The sequence below is a fragment of the Malania oleifera genome, chromosome 5 (genome assembly GCF_029873635.1).
Source record: "Malania oleifera isolate guangnan ecotype guangnan chromosome 5, ASM2987363v1, whole genome shotgun sequence".
Classification (NCBI taxonomy): Eukaryota; Viridiplantae; Streptophyta; class Magnoliopsida; order Santalales; family Ximeniaceae; genus Malania; species Malania oleifera.
In genome coordinates, this window is record NC_080421.1 from 79,991,610 (window position 1) to 80,013,161 (window position 21,552).

The 21,552-nt window shown below is 37.7% G+C and overlaps 1 protein-coding gene across 1 annotated transcript in view; it reads right to left on the reverse strand.

Annotated features, from left to right (window-relative positions):
• The window catches only part of LOC131155193 (protein SPIRRIG-like), a 40,813-nt gene extending 19,467 nt beyond the window's left edge, over positions 1 to 21,346 (reverse strand). Inside the window, exons 1-6 of the mRNA XM_058108146.1 lie at positions 20,646 to 21,346; positions 7,971 to 8,040; positions 7,740 to 7,825; positions 6,053 to 6,188; positions 5,899 to 5,955; positions 5,572 to 5,748 (exon numbers count right to left, since the gene is read on the reverse strand). Coding sequence (XP_057964129.1) covers positions 5,572 to 5,748; positions 5,899 to 5,955; positions 6,053 to 6,188; positions 7,740 to 7,825; positions 7,971 to 8,040; positions 20,646 to 20,809 — 690 coding nt within the window. The 5' untranslated portion in view covers positions 20,810 to 21,346. The remainder of the gene's footprint in view (positions 1 to 5,571; positions 5,749 to 5,898; positions 5,956 to 6,052; positions 6,189 to 7,739; positions 7,826 to 7,970; positions 8,041 to 20,645) is intronic.
• Positions 21,347 to 21,552: the final 206 nt, after the last annotated feature.

Sequence of the window (21,552 nt, forward strand, 5' to 3'; positions counted from 1 at the left end):
TCGAGAAGCAGAGGGCCCGCCCCCCCCCCCCCCCCCCCCCCCCAAAAAAAAAGGTTTTTTTTTTTTGAGGTAGGAGAATAGATTGAAAACAGAGTAAAGCTGACAAGCTGTGAAGAGTGAAGAACTGGCCGCTGGGTGTTGGGAACATTTTGCTCTACATCAACCAGGAGGAGAAGGGAAGACCCTCCTTCAGTAAAAATGCATCCCACACATGCCTTCAAGCATTCCTTCACAACATGCACCCAAAGTGGGCTGGGTTCATCTTAAATATTAATGGGCAGTATTTTTCAAGCAGTCCCATTCATTTTGGGCATAAGCTTTAACAGGCTATGAAAAGCCCATTGATTTTAGGCATTAAATTAAATTTTTTACCAAGTTGGCTTTCATTCCCTTGGGCCTTGATTCTTTAAAATTTTGTATTAAACCAATTAAAAAAAAAAAAAAAACCTAAACCAAACCATAAAAAATTAATCTTCGGTTAAATTAAACTGTCGACGTGCAGTTCAGTTTCAGTTTAAAAATTTTTAACTGTTTTGTTTGGTTTAATTATTGGTTTTGCCCAAAACCAAAGTATAGAAAACCGATTACCCCTAGACGCACTGTGGAGAAGAAGATGCATAACTATGGAAAAATGTAGTATTTGCTACTGCATTTATTTCTCCAAATTATTTCACAATTTAGATGCAACTTCAGAGAGGGGCAACAAATCAAATGACTTCTGTTTTCCTAAGAGATGGTCAACAAATGGAGGGTTATGAGGTCATATTTAACTTTTGAGGGAAGCCGATGCCATGTTCTGAACATAGTGGAGGCCTGCATCGTTTTGGCAAACCTCGATAACGCCATTGTATACTTTTCTAACAATTTAATCAGGATATTTTACACACACGATAAATTAAATTTCTTTTTCAGCCAACTTCCTCTGCCAGCACACAACTCAATTGTCTAATAAATACAGAACCAGAAACACTACAACTTTAATTTTTTTTAAAAGTTAAAAAACCAGGCTGACAACTGATTAAAAGGTTACCAAAGACTAATTTCACATATTGACCACAGTGCGGGCAAAAAGAGACCTCCCCAGATTCACCTTATGACCAACTCCAGATATAATCTTGAATATGGAAAAAATGAAATCCTTTATGCTTCACAGGAGTGCAGAGGTTTTGTATTGGAAGATTTGAAGGAAAGTCCCAGCATTTTATCTCAATCAGCGTTGAATCAAAAGATGAATTTTTCTGTAATTTAATGGACCATACAGCATAAAAGTAAAAAAGTTATATGATAATGCAAAACAGCTTGTCTCGAACAATTTAGAGAAGCTTATATGATTCAAAGGGAAATATTTCATTATTTTTCTTTTACTTCCTTCCTACATACAACTTTTACTGTTTTACAGAGTCCCCTTATACATAATTGCCGATATCCTTATAGAGAAGCAGAGCAAGAGCGAGAGCAAAAGTGGAAAAAATTCAAAAGCCAAAGATATTGAAAATGTTCATTTTCTTTTCTTTTCTTTTTTTTTTTTTTTTTTTGGCAGCATAAACTAAAAATTAAATTATTCACAATTAAATTCAAAGTAGCTTATAAACCAGAACTTTAGTTTATGAAAGAGCTTTCGCTCAGGTATCCCCCTCCAGTAACAAGAATTAAAAATTAAAAAATCTAGACATATATAGCACTGCAACTCTCTGAGAATATTGCTATGGATCATGCGGAATGATGGAGAAGGATTCCTATAGTCAACCCCATTAAGAAACACTCAAGGCTTGGTGATGGTGATGGTTTTCGTGTTCAGCATAGGTAGCAAAACCTTTAACCACATTGCTTAAGAGCACATTTACAAAGAAACAAATGTTTACAAGGGTAAAACACTCGGCATTAAGGATAAAAATCGACCATAACATCGAACATAACTGGATGACAAAACATGCATAGAAGGTCTGGTTTTCCATCAACAAACACATGCAGCATAGTTGCACAACATATGCACAAACTATCAAGCCAACAAAATAATCATAATTTAGTGCCAATAGTTGACACATAAGTAATCTAGTTTGTCAAACTAATGTGGTGCTCTCCATCCAAATTCACAAATTTTTGAATATTTATCAAATTCATAAATTATTAGCTCAAGAAAGCAATTTTGTTACTGCAGATTATTTCTTTAGAGTGAATTATTGTTATACAGATCGCAAATTATTGTTGCACATAATGAAAATTATATTAAAAATCATCTTATTGTAAAACATCATCATTTTATATAGAAAAATTATGTTACTTTATTCTTTGTTCTGAAAAATAACAGCATATCATGTAAAGGACAATGATATCATATTTAGCCTCTGCTTGGATCACCTTCAAAAAAAAATACAAAACAAAACAAAACAAAAAAACAAATAGTGCTTATAGCACTAAGCACTTAAAATAAGTAATTTCACCAAAAAACTTTAAAAAAAAAAAAGTGATGTTTGATTTGTACTACAACAAGCACTTATTGCAAAAGTGCTTTTTTAGAACCACTTTTTTAAGAAGATTTTAAGTGAGTTCTGAGAAGCAATCCCACACAACTTTTCGGCCACTTAAAAGTGGTTCTGTTCACATGCAATGGCATTTTTGTAATTAAGCTGAACTTCTGTGGCAGTTTGGTTATTTTAAGATTCTCCCACCCCCACTCTCCCCCTAATTGAGTGATCGCTGCACAGAGCATCTTCTCACTCTCTCTCTCTATCTCCTTCCCTTCTTTCCCAAGCACCCTTTCCTTCATATATCGGAGCTCCGCCATCACTGCCACTGCCGCTGCCACTGCCTCCTCCTCTGCTCCACCATCAGTGCCACTGCTGCCGCTGTGTCCTCTCTCTGCAAGCCATCACCCTCACCGAAGCAGCTGCCACCATGAGCCATCACCGTCTCAGGAACCATTTAATTTAAATTAAAATTTAATAATAAATTAAATAAAAAATGTTAACTTAGTTTATATTTAACATAAATTAATATGATAATCATACATTATAAATAAATATATATATATATATATATAAAAATATAAAACAAGAGATAGGTATAGGTGCTTAATTTTTGCTCAAGTCATTAACTTGTCCCAATATTGACCTTATATTCATAGGATATTATTCCACTGCTAATTATCTCATTTTTTTGAACCTTTGCAGGAGGTTGAACTCATTGCGCATGCACCTGGATTGGTCTTGGGATAATCACAAAATCCCGGGATAAATCCTAGTCCTAGGATATACAAGAGAGTTTTGGCCTAGTGGGATCAAAACAAGGATCATCAAGAGAGGGCTGGCCTTTTAAACTCTCTCTAGGTTGCTCAAGCATCTAACACATCTTATTTTGGGAAACGTGTCTTGATGTAGGACAAGAAGTAAGACCTTTGGAAGATCCTTTCTGGAAAATAATTAAGGAGAATTGGGTTAAGGTATTGTGGGGTTAAGTTAGTAGTTTATAATGTGTGTTTAGTATTAATTAGTATATGATTATGTGTATTTGGGGGTTGTTTGTAATATTTGTATAAAGTAGGGGTATATTTGCAATGTAATGTAGTTTTAGGGGTTTATGTGTAATTTCATGTAGAGAGGCTTTCTTATAAATAGTGTGAAAGCCATGTTGTAGGCAGTTGTTGATGATTGTGAATTGAAGTGAACCAGAGTTCCCCCCTGGTATCTCCTCTCTCCTCCCTTCCCCTTCCTCCTCTTCTAATTTCTCCATGGCTGCAGAACCTTGATGCTGCCCCTGCATCATTAGAAGGAAGGGGAAGAGAGGAGAGAGGAGATACCAGGAGGAAAACTCACGTCACTTCCAATTCAAATTTATCAACAACTGCCTACATCATGGCTTTCACACACTATTTATAAGAAAGCCTCTTTACATAAATTACACATAAACCCCTAAAACTACATTACATTACAAACATACCCCTACTTTACACAAATATTACAAACAAGCCCCTAATACACATAATCCTATACTAATTAATACTAAACACACATAATAAACTACTAACTTAACCTCACAATTCCTTAACCCAACTCTTCTTAATTATTTTCAAGAAAAGATCTTCCAAAGGTCTTACTTCTTGTCCTACATCATGTCTCCTCTTTTCCCCCAAACCTTTGGCCTAGCGTCACTGTCTGATTGGGCCTATAACCATACTTATCATCTCATTTTTCATTATCCACACCCCAAGGCAGCATCTTTCATTGGGCAGTGACAACGCATGCCTCAACCCCTCTCTCAAGACTCCTCTACCCTCCAGATTCGCTCCAGCAACTCTCTCACCTGCCATCCTACACTTGAACTTCCTAAGACTTGCCTAGTTCCCTCTGTAGGCTCTCTCTGCTAGTCCCATTGCTTGTGTACCTCTCCTTCCTAACTTGAGACCCCTCTCCCATCTTTTCTTACATTTGGGGTTCTACTCAAGAGAGAGTGGTTTTGCAAAGTGATGGCACCCAAGAGAAAGCAAGTCAATAGACTAAAAGCTTCCCACACAGAACCTGCAACTCAAGACAAGAACACATTACTCAAGCAATGCACTACGTCATTCAGTTAAAAGCCTCCCAAATGTTTGCCCCTTACACAACTCAGATAATGCAGATGTTCCATTTTTTTCTCAAAAAGGGATCAAGTGCTCTCCAAAAGAATACCAAGACACTCAATCAAACCATGGTCGACATGGGTCAAATCCTTCCTATATGTTTCCAGCACCAATCTAACGTCTAACCCCATAATACTCCACCACCACCTCCCAACTCCACATGAAGGTGATGGTGATATCCTCAGTCACAGCACTTCTGAAGAGCAAGATATTGGTGCTCCCCAAGCTCAAGAGATCCCTCCACTTCAAATCCTACATCAAATGCCTAAGCCACAACTCTAAAGAGGTTGTCCCTGGCACATCCACAAGACCCACCTCCTGCCCACAAGTCCAAGTTGAGGGATTGTCCCACACGCCTCACTAAACCTTGTTCTCAAACCTTTGACTCCCAAAACTACCAACTTCACACCCTATCTCACCTAAAAGAGGAAATGGATAAGATGTTGCAACAAATGCAAGTATGATCCATCCTCACCGAATTGGATTTCAGATTCCCTTACACTTCTCAAGTTGGTGCTAAACTTATTGTAAGGACTATATGATGGGGATCAAACTCAGCAGATTTTTGTGGTTGACATAGGCATAGGCTAAGATTTTGTTTGTCAGATTTTATTCCACAATTTATAGTTTTTATGGATTGAATATTGCTTTCTAAGTTTATTTCTTATTTAGATTTTTTAAGAGAAGCCTATAGTCTGGCTTCAACGAACAACTAGTGCCTTTTTAGTTTTTGCATCCAAAAGTTGCAAAAGCAGAAGTTTGAATGTCATAAAATGCTATAATCATGTTCCACACATGGCAATAGAACCATAATGGAGCCAGATAACACTCAGATTTAAGAACAATGATGACAATGAAAGTTCAATATCCTGTGGATTTTTAAAAGGTGCAAAAAAGAAATTAGGAGGAACAAACATGGAGAAATTATTTTATTCACTAAAACAAAAAAAGGCTACCTCAAGCCAGCGGGCTTGCCCTCCATTACCATCATAATCATTTTCCGCACATAATGAACCTTCACCATCACTAGCTTGATTCCTTTGATTAGATTCATCATTTCCCATAAGAGAATTGAGAATTTGAATGAGACAGCAAAAGATTCCCGAATCAAGGAGAGATTGTTTATCAATAGGCTGCCAACAATAAAACAAGGATTAAAAAACTAGGATAATGGAAAGATTCCACATAATTAAATTATGCCATGTATTAAAAATTAAAAAAACATGTAACATACAGCCAAGCTATAAAGACTCTTTTAAATGAATGAAGAGACGAATATATACCCCAGAAACAAGAACTTCCACAGCATTTAATAAGTTCGACCCAGGACAGATGCCATCCTGCAAAGAACTATGCATGAAAATCAGTTCAAACAACATACTTTGGGGTGAGAGGAGAGTTGAAACAATTCAGAGAATGGTATTTTGAAAGGCAAACCTTTGTGACCTCTGAAAAAAAACTTAGCACTTTCACAAGATGTAATGATCGTGTTTTGCTGCTGATTTTCAACTTCTCAATATCTGTTACAAATGCCCTCCCAACAACAAAAGAAAATATGTGTGTTTCAACTAACCTGTGAAACGGAAGCATATTTAAGTTGGTCAACATCCGCCCACATTTATACAGACTGCCAGTAATTTTGGAAAATAAAATGTGCAGTGACAAAGTCATATTACTTGAACCATCCATGCATTATCAGAGATGACAGCATATTCAATAGAACAGGGAGATTATCCAAATGGGAAATAACATGCAGATATAAAATTGTTTCAAATAGATCAAACATGGCAGCTAAGAAATCTTCTGCGTGATTTCCATGCAAGCAGATGATACAAAGAGTTGTGAGTGTAACAACGCTAAAATCTGCCTACAAAACTCAAACAAGAATGAACCATCATTGAAAGAGTGAGGAATTCAATTCAAGTTTAATATTAAGAAATGCTGTATTTTAAGACTCTTGACGATCATAAAAGATAAGGCGACTCAATTGCCCCAAGACAAATCAATACGATGCACATAAAAATCAGCATCTTAGACTGTCATACACAGCTGTGTGTATGAACAGGGCAAAGCAAGACCAACATTGCTGAATTTTAAGCTAGTCAAGATGAACAAATGCTGCCCACGAAAATTTGATGCATGAGAGAACTGAATGGTATACAGATGAGCTGAATTCAGTTAAAAGTACATTAAGAGACAAGATTCATTTAGCGTAAGAAATTATATTAGCAAAATATTTTGCAAAAGACTATGAGTTTAGAGTTCTTTTAGGAGTGTGAATTATTTTAATATCTTTGCATTGGATGCGGATTAATGAAACTCAAAAAATTATTTTGATATACATAGATGACTTCCATCGTATCAAATACAGATTCCTTACAAGAACAATATTGTTAAGGCATGTAAAAATATTGTTACATGAGAATCCTTCTATTGCAAGGAATTGGATGAGCCAAAAATTTGGGATAGGACAGTAGTTCATTTAGGATCCAATTACCTAAATTATCTCATGAGCTGGATGTTGTTTAGATCCATTTCCAAAACAAAATTAAGAATTTCCATGACATTTACAATAAAATCAAGGAACAGTTTAATCCAATCAAATGACCTGCATTATTTTGTCCCCCGGTATAAGGTATAAATTTAAAATTATTATGGTCATTAGGTCCAACAAATAGTGAAGCAGATTTTCATGTTTTCAAGGATTATTGCACAATTATCGCCTAAATGCAAATGGAAGAAAATAATATTGCTACTTTTGGCATTCCCAACTTCAAAAATTCAAATTTTTAGACCCATAATGGAACAAAACAGCAACCAGTATCAGACCACATTGGCACCAAGTGAAGAACAACATCATGATATACACAAGATCTAGAGAAAACATAGATATCATATCAAACCAAAATGAAAACGAAGATATACATTATAGAATGTCCCAATTCATTAAAAGACAATCCAAAATATATTCATTACTTCACAGTAAATTTTGTTCTGTAAATTTGTTGAAGGAAAAAAAAACCCAGACCGAGGATGGCAACATTGCATGACAATGCTATGGTAAATAAAAAGCAAAAATAAAGTTTTAAGTAACATATTAGACAAAAAAGAATTGTATCCATACATGGTAACTAATTGAGCTACATTAGCATTCTGCTTCACTAATCTACAAAAAGCATCTACAGTCAAATTCAAGGCCGCTTCTTTCTCCTGCATCGACAAGAAAAGAGCCATTAGAACCTATATTTTCTGCAAATAATGAAAGTTTTTGTTAGGGTACAAAAAATTTAAAAAAAAAAAAAATGCAACCACCAAAAAAACTAGTACAAAAGCTAAAGAAGGAAAAAGCAGGAACCTTTTCTGAGCTGGATGAACGGAAATCTTCCCAATGTCTCTTGAAGTCCAATTCCAGTTCATGTTTGTCTCTGCTTTCCAAAAATATATTTGTAAAACATCCATTGAGCATAAATTGGTAACAAAAAGTAAATAGTAAATGCATATAATTAAAAATATCCAAAAAAGCAGTAGAAGATATAGTCTTTTGTTCAAAGCGCAATTAAAGATCACGTATGATAAAAGCTAAAAGTAGTCATCTGAAAAACAAAATAAACCAGCACATGAAATCTGCAGCAAGCTTACAGCACATTTCACCCCTTACCCTGATCTCAATTATAAGGGACACCTAAACATGAAGGTCACAGGATCAAAGAAAGAGCTTTCCCAAATGTGGAGGTAAGGCTGCCTACCACTTGTCCTCCCTAGACCCCCAATTGATGTGGGAGTCTTACTCGGGTGTTGCATTTTTCACCCAATAATGAACAGGACTACAGGAATCACTACCAAAACGTAGGCAACATTTGCTATCAACAAGTTGTAGAGTAAAATATACCCACTAGACAAGATCAACCCTGTTACCCTTAAGATAATTGAAGACCATCGAGCATCTTTATATGACAATATTTAGTGGGATCCCCACATATATAAGCAAATTTATCCATATTCAAATGCCAACATACAATCAATAAACCATCCATCCTCAGGGACACAATCACCAAATCAAGACCCTTTCTTCAGCACAACAGAACTCAAATCCCAAATCTTTCATGAAAAGAATTGACCATCTATGTTACACAAACAAAAGGTACATCTGCAATAACAGTATTTTCCAGAAGCAAACCACCAGCAAATAAAGCGCCATCCAAACTGGTTGAATTATGCTTGCCCATCAGTCACCCCTATCATCACTCGCATTTCACAAAGACAAGTTGTTATCCTTTCCACTAATGCTTACCAATGTTTAATAGAGGACTTTTCACTTTTGTGGTCATTGATGAAAAGCACACTAAACGCTATAACAAAAATAATCTGTTTTAAAGGCCCTGTTTGGATGGCAAGGACTGGAGAGAAAATCTCATTCCTAATCCACCTCTTGCTATATTGGCAACAGGCTTAGAATGGAATGCAACCTGACACCTCATTACACCAGGTTTCATAAATCTGCTTTCAGCAGTATCCCATACCACGAAGGTCCCCAAGTCTTCTCATTCCCAGTTGATCGCAGATCCATGAAAAAACTCATCCTTGAAATTAACACTTCATACCTGCTTATTCTCCAAAGCAAGTTCCCCACTCAGCTTGAATAAGCGCCTTCACCATCTCTGTCTCTGTGTGTGTTTGTTGTGCTCTGTGTGCACACAGCCAGATGCACAAGCGTGCACCCATTACACATAATATCTTCTTTTTCCTCCTCAGTGTCCCTTCAGTGCCTGATTTTAAAGCGCTAATCCTTTAAAATCTCATAATTTCACGAATGGGAGTCAAAAGTAATTTTTATATTCATCAGATTGTGTTCACTTTTGAGGGTTTCACTCTCATTTATATCTATATATCTATATGCCTATCTATATCCTTATTTAAAATTGAGTTTGCCGACCCTTAGTGTGATATGTGGCAGGTCAAGGAAGATCCAGGCAGGTTTAGGCTAGCATATTTGGTAAGCCACAAGAAGATAAGCCAAAGGCTCCTTAAAGAAAATACCTTAAGAGGATGTTTTAAAAAGTTTGAACTTATGGCTACCTGTTGAAGAGACAATTAAAGCCCAAGAACCAGCCCAGCTGCAAAAGAGTTCCAAGAGTGTTTTGTCAGAAAGTCATTTTCAGGGTTTAATAGATGGAAAGGAGGCATCCCCTCTCCTCCATCTTCTGATGTGGGAGGAATTATCCCCTTAAGGAGGCAGCAGTTGCAGCTCATTCCCATTTCCCATGTCCCATGTCGAATCTGGTGCAAGGGAGTCGGCTTTTCCTCTTCAAATATGAAGTTTCCCTCCCCTAACCCCTTTATGTGCATATGACACGAATTTAAGCCAATAATTATAAGAACATAGAAGATGACACTTAGGGCAGGAGCAAAGAAAGCCGAACCGAGCCCCCGGGCACAAGGTCGAGTGGTAAGGGCGAGGCTGGGTGGGCCGCTTGACAGTACAAACCCGGGTTCGATTCCTGCTATCTGCGCTGCATATCCGGATTTATCTCCTGTGTGATGGCTGTGGGCTCAGTGCGGCACAGGCGAGGGACTAGTCTGTGGAAAGGGTCGGATACCCGCTCGTAAGCCAAAAAAAAAAAAAGCTAAACCAAACCAAACATAAATGATCGTACCAGTTCGAAATTTTCAATTTTTTTCAGCTAATGCTTGAGTTTGGCCCATTTAATAACCACAGTTAACCTATCCAACCCGATATTATATATAAATATATTTATATATCTCAAGAGACATGAATTGGGGATTACTGTAAATTTAAGTATTTTATTATTTATTCATCATTCATGTTAAGGGTGTACAAAAATTAGTCAAAATTTCATGTATTTTATAATTTGTATTCACTTTATTCTGACAGTGTGGTATGGTTTTGCATATAATGGGAAAGTATGGAGGTTTTATAGAAAAGAGGAAGACACCCCAATTTAAATTTTAATGGATGTGGGACAAAGGCGTGGTGCAGCCCCCAGCTTCTGCAGCACTGCTGCCCTGTTCCAGTTGGCCGGAATCAGCATGAGCGGCATGTTGCTGCAGAAGCCCAGTCAGTGTTCCAGGTGGCCTGAAATGGCAGCAGTGAAGAACTACCTAATTCAAAACTTCACAAAACCAACCAAAGATTTGAATGCTAGAAAGGAAAAACCAGCCTATGCTTTCGAGAAAACCTAGAAAACACAGACTATTTGGGCCAAAACCACAAGCCACCATAAGATGTCCCTGCAATGGCTGCCCCAACAAGACCATGGCAAGCTTTGTCACATGAACATAATTCAGCAAAACATGAAATCCCAAAGCCACCGGGAGAAATTATGGTCATGACCCAGATTTTTGCAGTTTGGAGAAATTTCAGTATGGAAAAGCTGAAGGCATAAGAAAATGATTGAGGGCTCACCCCAAATGTGGCCCTTCCCAGCAAGCTCCAAAAAAATTTTATCTTGATGAAGGAGCTCCGACAATGGTGAAGTGAAGACAAAAGCAGAGGATAGAAACTTGCCCTTGTTAATTAAAATTAAACTGTCTTTGATTGCTGCTCATCTATACTATTAATTAAGGTAAGAGCTGATAGTTTTCAATAATCAGCTTTCTTCATCATAGTCCAAAAAAGCCTGTAGTGTTCACAAATCATTATTTAATAATAATATCTTCAAAATATGGATACATAGGTAACTTGACAAATAAATTTCAATTTTGAATTCCTACAATACCTTCATAACTCTCGATTTCTAATAAGTAGGAAAACTGGTCAATTAATTTTAATTTTGAATTCCTAAAATATCATCACCACTTCTTATTTTTTTTCTTTATAACAGGAAACCTAGTGGGGCTACAGAACATGCACATGGTGCATGTCCAGTCCTTGTCAACAAGCTCATCTGATAACAATAAGTTTAAGAATTTGATATATACCATCAACTAATTATACTATCAACCAGGTTATTAACAAATTTTTTCCCTCATAGAATCAAGTTCCATCATATACAGATGAGTGTCATACAATAAATAAATTCAAAACAACAAACTCTTAACTTAGGGTTGAGAGCTAGGGTGGTGACTCTATATAGTTGTTATAAACTCTAAAGATCAATGAAGCCCAAGGCAGCATGAACGTCATGAAACTGCTGTCCCTGGAACCAAAAGTAAAAAGTATTAAGTTTTAACCCACCTATCTTTAGGAGTTAAGAAAGTTTAGTGTTACTTCAAGAGCCCTTCTTTTTGCCTTTTTTCCTTTCTTTTTTAAAAATTCAAAAGCCCTTCTATTTCAATCCCTCCACACTAACCAAAATATTCCAAGTAGTAATCAAAGCTATAACTTTTTCTGCTCTATCTACAAACCCCTACAAAACCTATAGTTCTTTCTGTATAGACCCTGCAACTGCCCAGGATAAACCCAACATGGAAAAGAGCAGGTGCTAAAACTGTCTACTCTGGTCACAAAGTAATAAGATGTGCTGAACAGGTTTCCTCGTGTTTCCATAAGAAAATACCAGCTAACCAACACAGTCCTCCTCTTTTGGAGATCGCCAAGAATCAAGATTCCTACCCATGCTGCTTCCCAACTTAAAAAGGAAGCTTCGTTCAGCACAAGTCTTCCAAGAAACCTTCCAAGGAAAGCATCTCCTCGTCCATCCACTGAATATCTCTTCACCAGAACCAAGAGCCTTGTAATGGGAATTACAGTTGTAAACCACCCCCCAACCCCAAAAGGGGGCACCCAGCACAATCTTATCCCCCCATATTTAACCACCATGCTTTACAATAGTCACTTTAAAAAGTTCCAAATCCCTAGTCTTGGGCATTCTGCCACAAAGTCAACATTCCAAGTCACACTCTGCCAGACAGGAGCATGCTGACTAAACTAAGCACAACAGAAGTCTTTGTAATGCCATCCTCTTCTCATCTGCTTCCAAACCCTTATCCCTTAAAAATCACTTCCTTCTTAGAGACCTAAAATAGAAGTGTTTGCATGGCCATACTTACCCAAAATAATCATCCCCGAAACGAAATCTCTTTCAATTGCAGATCACCAAAGCCACTTACAAAAGAGGATTCTCCTAAACAAAGTGAGAGACATATAACGCCCAAGCCTCCCACTTGAATAGGTTTCTTGACAACTCCTTTATTTGTATTTTCTTTTAGAAGTATAGTTCACATGCTTCTTGAATACTATGCTTATCGACAAATTTTGTTTTTAGAACAATGCATAACAAAACGATAATTATTGTTAGAAGGGTAATCCTTTTTTTTTTTAAAAAGAAATTCATTAAGAGGAAAGAGAAGAATTCGCAAGGGGAAAAGTATAAGAGGTCTTCCTAAAGCAAAGGAACAAAAAAACACATAAATGAAATTACAATAATGCTCCCCTCCATTTCCTCTGAAGACCTAACAATAGTGTCAGATTTCTTGGGAATAAATCAGAAAATTCTATTTTTTGCAAATAAAATCAGAAATTACTATTTCAGATTCTAGTAGTTTATGTTTCCTGTTTTCTAGCCTAGAGATCTGCTGATTTGATTTGCTGATTTTGTGGTGATTTCATTTGCTGATTTTGTGGCCTTCATAATTTGGTGGCCTTCCTCTACTACTTATCTTGTAATCGTGTCTCTTGAAATGCAATAAGAATGGTTATTCTTCTTCTCAAAAAACCTTCATGGTATCAGAGCCTCGTGCTCTTTTTCTATTTTGTTCTTTCTTCTGATGATGTCGTAGAAGTCGGCAATGACCAGCACCCAAAGAAATCCTACCGGCACTTCCAGTACTTCTGAAACCATTCCACCCAATCCCACTATTCCCAGAATTCAGCCCTTTATCTCACGGTTACAAAACTCAATGGGCACAACTATCTCAAGTGGGTTGGCGATCGATGGCAGAGGCAAAATGGGGCATTTGACTGGCGAAATATCGAAACCTGCTGTTGATGATCCTAATCTAAAAAATGGCAATCCGAAAATTTTCTTATTATTCCTTGGCTCATCAATTCCAAGGCACCTGCCATTGGAAAACCTTACCTATTTCTTCCCACTGCTAAAGACATTTGGGAGGCCGTTCGAGATCTTTATTTGGACCTGGACAATCCTTCTCAAATATTTGAGTTGAAAACTCGACTCTGGAGATCCAAGAAGAATGATCGCGATGTTACTACTTATTACAACGAATTGGTAACATTATGGCAGGAACTTGATCAATGTAATGATGATGTTTGGGAGAATTCGAACGACCACACTCGCCACAAGAAGAGAGAGGAAACGACAGGGTTTACATGTTTTTAACTGCCCTTAATTAGAGTTTGGACAAGGTCCAAGGCCGCATTCTCGACAGGAAGCTACTGCAGTCTATTCAGGAAGTTTTTTCTGAAGTTAGACGTGAGGAGTCAAGGAGAAAAATCATGTTGCGCAACACCGAACCTGGTTTGAACCTGGAACCTCAGAGCTCTACTCTAGTGTCAAGAGGTGTTGATTCTGACAACGATGGGCGTGAGAAACCGTGGTGCGAGCATTGCAAAAAACCATGGCATACGAAGGAGACGTGTTGGAAGCTTCATGGTAAACCAAAAAATTGAAATCCAAAATCCAAACATGACAGTCATGCCTACCAAGCCACTGCTGAAGAGACTCAGGAGCCTTCTACCAACTCGGATGCCGTCCCTTTTACCAAAGAGCAATTAGAGCACTTGTACAAATTGTTTCAATCTCCAAAACTATCCTTAACTCCGTCTTGTTCTTTGGTACAGAAGGGTAACTCTCTTGCGACTGCGTTTTTAGGTGTTATTCCTAACTCTGTTCATTATTGGATAATTGATTCTGTCGCAACTAATCATATGGCTGGTTGCTCCAAATTGTTCTCATCTTATAGTCCGTGTGCAGGCAATAAAAAGGTCAGAATTGCAGATGGTTCACTCTCGGTAATTGCCGGGATAGGAACTATCAAACTCACTTCATTGTTAACTCTCCATGATGTGCCCCACATTCCCAATTTGTCTTGCAATTTGTTGTCCAACAATAAAATTACCTTTGATCATCAATGTCAAGCTAATTTCTACTCTTCTTATTGTGAGTTTCAGGAATTGACCACGGAGAGGATGATTGGCATTGCTAAGGAAAAAGATGGACTCTATTATTTTGACAATGGACCTAACTCGAGCAGACAATATCAAAGTACTTGCTTAAATTCTGTTACTGTTTTCAAAGACAATGATATCATGTTATGTCATTATAGGTTAGGTCATCCTAATTTTCAATATCTAAAATACTTGTTTCCCAATTTATTTCAGAATAAAAGTCCATCTTCTTTTTAATGTAAAGTTTGTCAGTTTGCTAAACATCATCGTGCATCCTTTTCCACCCAACCCTACAAACCAACTACACTATTTACTGTGATTCATAGTGATATATGGGGCCCATGTAGAACATCTACATATTCTAACAAAAAATGGTTTGTGACCTTTATTGATGATCACGCGAGATTAAGTTGGGTTTATTTGATGAAGGAAAAATCAGAAGTGGAAACAATTTTCAAAAAATTTTACACCATGGTACAAACAAAATTTCAAAAATATATTCAAATATTGCGGAGTGATAATGGTCGAGAATATTTCAAAAACATTTTGGGCCAATTTTTTCTCGAAAAAGGAATTGTTCATCAAAGCTCTTGTGTTGACACTCCGCAACAAAATGGTTTGGCTGAAAGAAAAAACAAACACTTATTGGACGTAGCCTCGGGCACTGTTTTTTACCAATCAGGTACCTAAATATCTTTGGAGTGAAACCGTTCTTACTGCTACATATCTCAGAAATAGAATGCCTAATAAGGTTTTCACCTTTTGATGTTTTTCACAAGTTTTATCCAACAAATCGGCTATCTTCTTCTTCACTACTAAAGATATTTGGTTGTACCGCTTTTGTTCATATTCATAGTCATAATTAAGGAAAACTTGAACCCCAAGCCACAAAATGTGTGTTTGTTGGTTATGCTCCCACTCAAAAGGGGTATAAATGTTTTGAACCCATTTCCAAAAAAATGTTTGTTACTATGGATGTTACATTCTTTGAATTACATCCCTATTTTACGCCTCATCTTCAGAGGGGAACCAAAACAAAGATTTGGCTGTGTTTCATGATTTTTTTTCCAAACTGAAGACTCCCAAAATGATCCTTCTCCAACTTTGATTATTCAACCTAAAAACCCAAGCTTTATTATACCAGAAGAAATTTTTTTAGATATTGAAAAGGCAAGTCTACCTACACTGCCATCTCATGATGTTCATGATCCTATAATGACTAACAAAGGAGAAACAGAAAAAAAAAAAAAAAAAAACACCACAATGTTGGTACCAACTGACATTGACTACTCACGATAGAGGACAACTTGAAAGAAAGGGTCTTCTAATCCTTTACACTGTCCAGAATCCGTAAACCCTCCAAGTAATGTCCTCACCAAGCCTTTACCTCATGTTCAGTCCATTTCATCTTCGAGTTCTAAGTCCTCTAGTTCTAGACCCGAGTCTGGTTCCAATTCTGAGTTCGATGATTCTAAACTTTCCATTGTTGTCCGGAAGAGTGCGAGGTCTTGCACCCAACATCCACTGTCCAATTATGTGTCATATGAAAATCTCTCACTTGTTTTTCATGCTTTTACCTCACAATTGTCTTGAATGGAGATTCCTAATACTGTGCAGGATGCTCTGAAAGTTCCTGAGTGGAAGGAGGTTGTCTTTGAGGAGAAGAAAGCTCTTGAAAAAAATGGCACATGGGAGTTAGTTGATCTACCAAGAGGAAAGACAATTGTAGGGTGCAAATGGGTGTTTACAGCCAAGTATAAATCTGATGGTTCTCTAGAACGGTATAAAGCTCGATTGGTCACCAAGGGATTCACTTAGACCTATGGCATTGATTACTTGGAGACATTCGCCCTAGTCGCAAAGCTAAACTTTGTAAGAGTTCTTCGTCACTTGCAGCTAATCGTGACTGGCCTCTACAACAGTTGGACGTAAAAATGCATTTCTCAATGGAAACGTGGAGGAAGATGTGTATATGGATGCACCTCCAGGATTTGGTGAAAGTTTGGCACAAAGGTGTGTAAACTGAAGAAGTCCTTATATGGGTTAAAACAGTCACCAAGAGCCTGGTTTGAGAAATTAACTCAGTTTGTTAAAAGTCAGGGGTATACTCAAGGGCAAGGTGATCATGCAATGTTTATAAGACATTCACAGAATGGGAAGATAGCGATACTTATTGTGTATGTAAACGATATAATTCTCAGTGGAGATGATGTACTTGAGATGAACTGATTGAAGGCTTCCCTCTAATCAACATTTGAGATCAAGGACTTAGGATCTCTGAGGTATTTCCTTGGAATGGAGGTTGCTAGGTCGAAGAAAGGGATTGTTGTCTCCCGACGGAAGTATGTCCTTGACCTCCTTAAGGAGACTGGGATGAGCGGTTGTATGCCAGCAGACACTCCAATAGATCCCAATCAAAAACTTGGAGATGACAAGGAAGGTGATCCAGTGAATACAACTCGGTATCAAAAGTTGGTGGGAAAGTTAATTTACTTATCACATACACAGCCCAATATTGTTTTTGCTGTGAGTTTGGTAAGCCAGTTTATGCATTCACCCTATGAGAAACGTCTTGAAACAGTTTATCGGATTCTCAAATACTTGAAAAGTACACCAGGCAAGGGTTTACTCTTCCAGAAGACCGCACAGCAAGACATAGAGGCATACACTAATGAGGTTTAGGCAGGCTCAGTTATTAATAGGAGATCCACGTCAAGATACTGTACTTATGTTTGGGGAAATATGGTCACGTGGCGAAGCAAGAAACAGAATGTGGTTGCAAGGAGCAGTGCCAAGGCAGAATATAGGGCTATGGCTAACTAATTTTGTGAGATGCTATGGCTGAAGAGAATTCTTGAAGAGCTGCGGATGCCGGTGAACATGCCAATGAAGTTGTATTGTGACAATAAAGCTGCCATAAGTATTGCTCAAAATTCAGTACAACATGATCACACGAAGCATGTAGAGATTGACAAACACTTCATAAAAAAGAAGATTGAGAGTGGAGCTGTTTGCATGCCTTTTGTTCCTACTACTCAACAAATAGCCAATATCTTCACCAAAGGACTTTTCAGACCTAGTTTTGAGCTCTTTGTAAGCAAGTTGGGCATGATAGATATCTATGCTCCAACTTGAGGGGGCTGTCGGATTTCTAGGGAATAAATTAGGAAATTCTATTTTTTGCAAATAAAATCTGAAATTGCCATTTCAAGTTCTAGTAGTTTCTATTTCCTGTTTTCTAGCCTAGAGATCTGCTGATTTTGTGGTGATTTGATTTGCTGATTTTGTGGCCTTCCTAATTTGGTGGCCTTCCTCTACTATTTATCTTGTAATCGACTAATCGTGTCTCTTGAAATGTAATAAAAATGGTTATGCTTCTTTTCAAAAAACCTTCAAATAGTAATCCCCAAAAAAACCAAAAAGATGCAAGACAAACCACTCCATCCCAAAGGAGACAGGGGGATAATTTTCAAGTTTTGATTCAATTTATTGTAGGAATAAACCAAATGTTGTAATGCAATAGACAAAATCTATATCAAGAACTGTGAACCATCCAAACACTATTCATAGGAATGAAACAAGTTCTCATTACAACTAAGAATCTCCTTTCCAAGATCATGATATGCATTCCAAATCTCCAATTTGGGTGTACGCCCAGCCAAACACCACATTTGAATCCAACCATGCATTCACAGTTTAATTAAAATGTTCCCTGCTTTATTTCCACTAGCTAAAATACATATCCAGCATTTGCCTAGCCAAGAAAATTTATCTATAACATCAATTAATTGCCAACTTTTGACCTACACTGCACTTGAAAATTTACTTTTTCATCATACACCATTCTCATACAAGTTTAACACCATCTTGGGCAAATTGATTCTTAGTCATTTACCCTCTCTTCTAAAATCCATCACACGTGTTGGAGAGTTACTTGCATATCTGTAACAACTTCAAACACAATGAATGGACTTTAGTTTAATTGTATTCATAAAATTATTTTTTATAGGAACAGAAATTCATTAGCAAGAGTAAGAAAGAATTACAAACCATGGAGAGCGAGAAATCCTCTGAGCTAGTCCCTTTGCAGAGCAAACAAACAACTCCCACAAGGAATCAACTAAGCATAAGCCTAAAAATAAGAAAGGAAATCAATTCTATCCCATACCAAGTGCGATAGAATTTCTCGAGATTATCTTCGAGAAAGAGAGAGGCATCATTTGTTCAATCAATCTCCTCCCTACAAATCTTGAAACCTCTAATTGCTCCTAAACCCTAAGCACGAGAAATCATTCTGCTTAAAATTATAAAAAGTTGGCAATATTTACTATTGAGAAGGAGAAATATTGAGAATTTATGTGGATATAGTTTAATATAAATGTTATAATGAACTGTTTAACATAATAGTTTATTTATACATACCCACGTCATGTTAGTGTAGATTCCTTTATTTAAAGTTGGATCTGCCCAATAGATTTTGAAAACAATCATGCATCTTAGTTCATTTAGACAGTTTTTCTGGTTCAATTTTTTTTTAACAGTGGCATTTGAGTACCTTTTCTTTCATATTCAACTTCACCAGTTCAGTCATATTTCATACCATGCACAAAAGCATGTGGACTTTTTTCCAAGTTCATTTATTGTAGTTCAAACTAGGAGTTGGATTTCATAATCCATAAAAGCAAAAAAAAACCATAAAGAGAAATAGATGGACAAAAGGAGTCATCATCTCTCTCTCTCTCTCACACACACACACATCTGAAACATTCATTCCAGAATGTAGATCTTTTTTTATGCATCCATCAAACTCGTGTACTCCAATCCGTAAAGCCAACTCCCCCAAACTGAAACACTCATTTCAGAATGTAGATGTTTGTTTATGAATCCATCAAACTTGTGTACTCCAATCCACAAAGCAAATTCCCCCAAGACCTCTAGCTTGGGCAACCAATCAGCTTCTCCTCACTTCGAGTCTCCGTCTTCTTCCTCTCCCCCAACCCCCCCAACCTTGTGTGAGAAAAATATGGGTAACTGAGGCTTATACACAAACATTCAAGAACTAAGGATTTGCAGTTTGCAGATATTTTTGTTCGGTTCAACTGCTTTTTTCGGGTTTTTACGTTTACCAGTTCTATACTTATTCAAAAATAAGAGATGAACAGTACTGGAAAAATCGCCAAACTGGCCCAACTGGCTGGTCCAGTTTTAAAGCATCATTAAGATGCAGAATTCAACACTTAAGGTCTACTAATTCAGTTCAAAACTAAGAGACTAGTGTACAAAGAGGCAATTTGGCACAAAAAAACACCCCCTTAGGCTTAACAATATCTAGAGTAAATAGAAAGTTTACTAATGAAGCTTCTTAAGTAGAATATATGTATCAAGTTAAAAAATATTGTTTGGACATGCCCATAACCATGCAATAAATTAGAGAAATCAACCTATAAACAGCCAAGTGAAGCCACGAGCCGCTTTCTCGGTGCTACAGAATAGGACAGTTTATGGACCACTAGGCCTCCTTAAAAGCGAGTACCTCCATCAAATATTATGCAACCCAAGCAACAAACAAGGGCTTCTGATAAAGCGTGATAACATAACTACTTATTACTAATTTAACAATCCAGAAGTTCATTAAGCTCCAAAGTGATGCGTTTTACTGAAGAAATAATCAGCAGAGCTCTTCTGCAAAAAGCCGGAAATAGAAGCAAATGGACTAAAAATCATCATGATATTAGCTTAACCTCTAAGTGTGCAAACCTTGATCATAGATTCTCGCCTACTAAGGCGAATCCAAAAGCATCAATTAGCTAGATATCAGTACAGATCAGTGTTGAAGACAGTCAACCCACATCAGATTAATAAAATAAAGGGCAATGTACTAGCAAATGGTGCATCAATTCATTAAAATTGACTAATTCTGGAGGTAATGATAGAGTTGAGAACCTCGAAGGAGACTGCGCAAAGTCATGCACGGCATAGGGAGCATTATGGCGGCCAGATGATGACGGCGACGAAGCCGCAGACGAAGGCTGCGAAAGACCGACTTTTTCCTTGATGTCCTTAAGCAATGACCCCCATTTCATCGTTTTCCGGGATGACTGGAACATGTGAGCCTCTCATCCGACGATGATGCTCCGCCGCCCAATCAATCTGTCCGGCAGATCGGAACCCACCTCCACGATCTACAACAATCTCCCAAGCTCCAAAAGGATAGTCTTCGTCCAAAACACTCCACCCAAAAAAAAAAATTTTTTAAATCCAGAAAATCGAGAAATCGCATAAACTAATCCCGAAATGAAGGAATCCGTAGACTGACTAAACGATCCAGCCCTGAAAACAGCGAGATCTTATTCTTCTTCTTCTTCTTTTCTTATTTTCGCGATTGTGATCTCTGCACCCTGCTGCGTATTGTTCCTTTTCCCATAAATGAATTTTTTCTTTTTCTTTTTTTTGCAAATTTTTTTGCCCTAAAACCCAGGGACAGCTAACAGAACGCGACTTCGGTTGGGAAAGAAAGGCGATGAAGTGAAAAGCTCTCTCTCTCTCTCTCTCTCTCTCTCTTTCTCTCCCTCTCTCCCTCTGCTCGTATTCGGACGGCCTATCGGCTCCTTGTTTCGCGCTCTCTATATCCCTCTCGCTCTCGCCCCCCAATTCCTTTCTCTCTCTACTTTCTCTTTCTTGTCGGCCAGGTCAGCGTGGGATCCACGTCTCCGGGCCTTCCACGTGGCGCATCGAGATCGACGCTCCCGACGTGGGACGTGAGAGCCTCTCTTCTGTTCGTGTTCTGTTGGTCTCACCTGCTTAAGCCTTCATGCTGTGTCATTGCTCCTGTCAAACTACTATTGGGCAT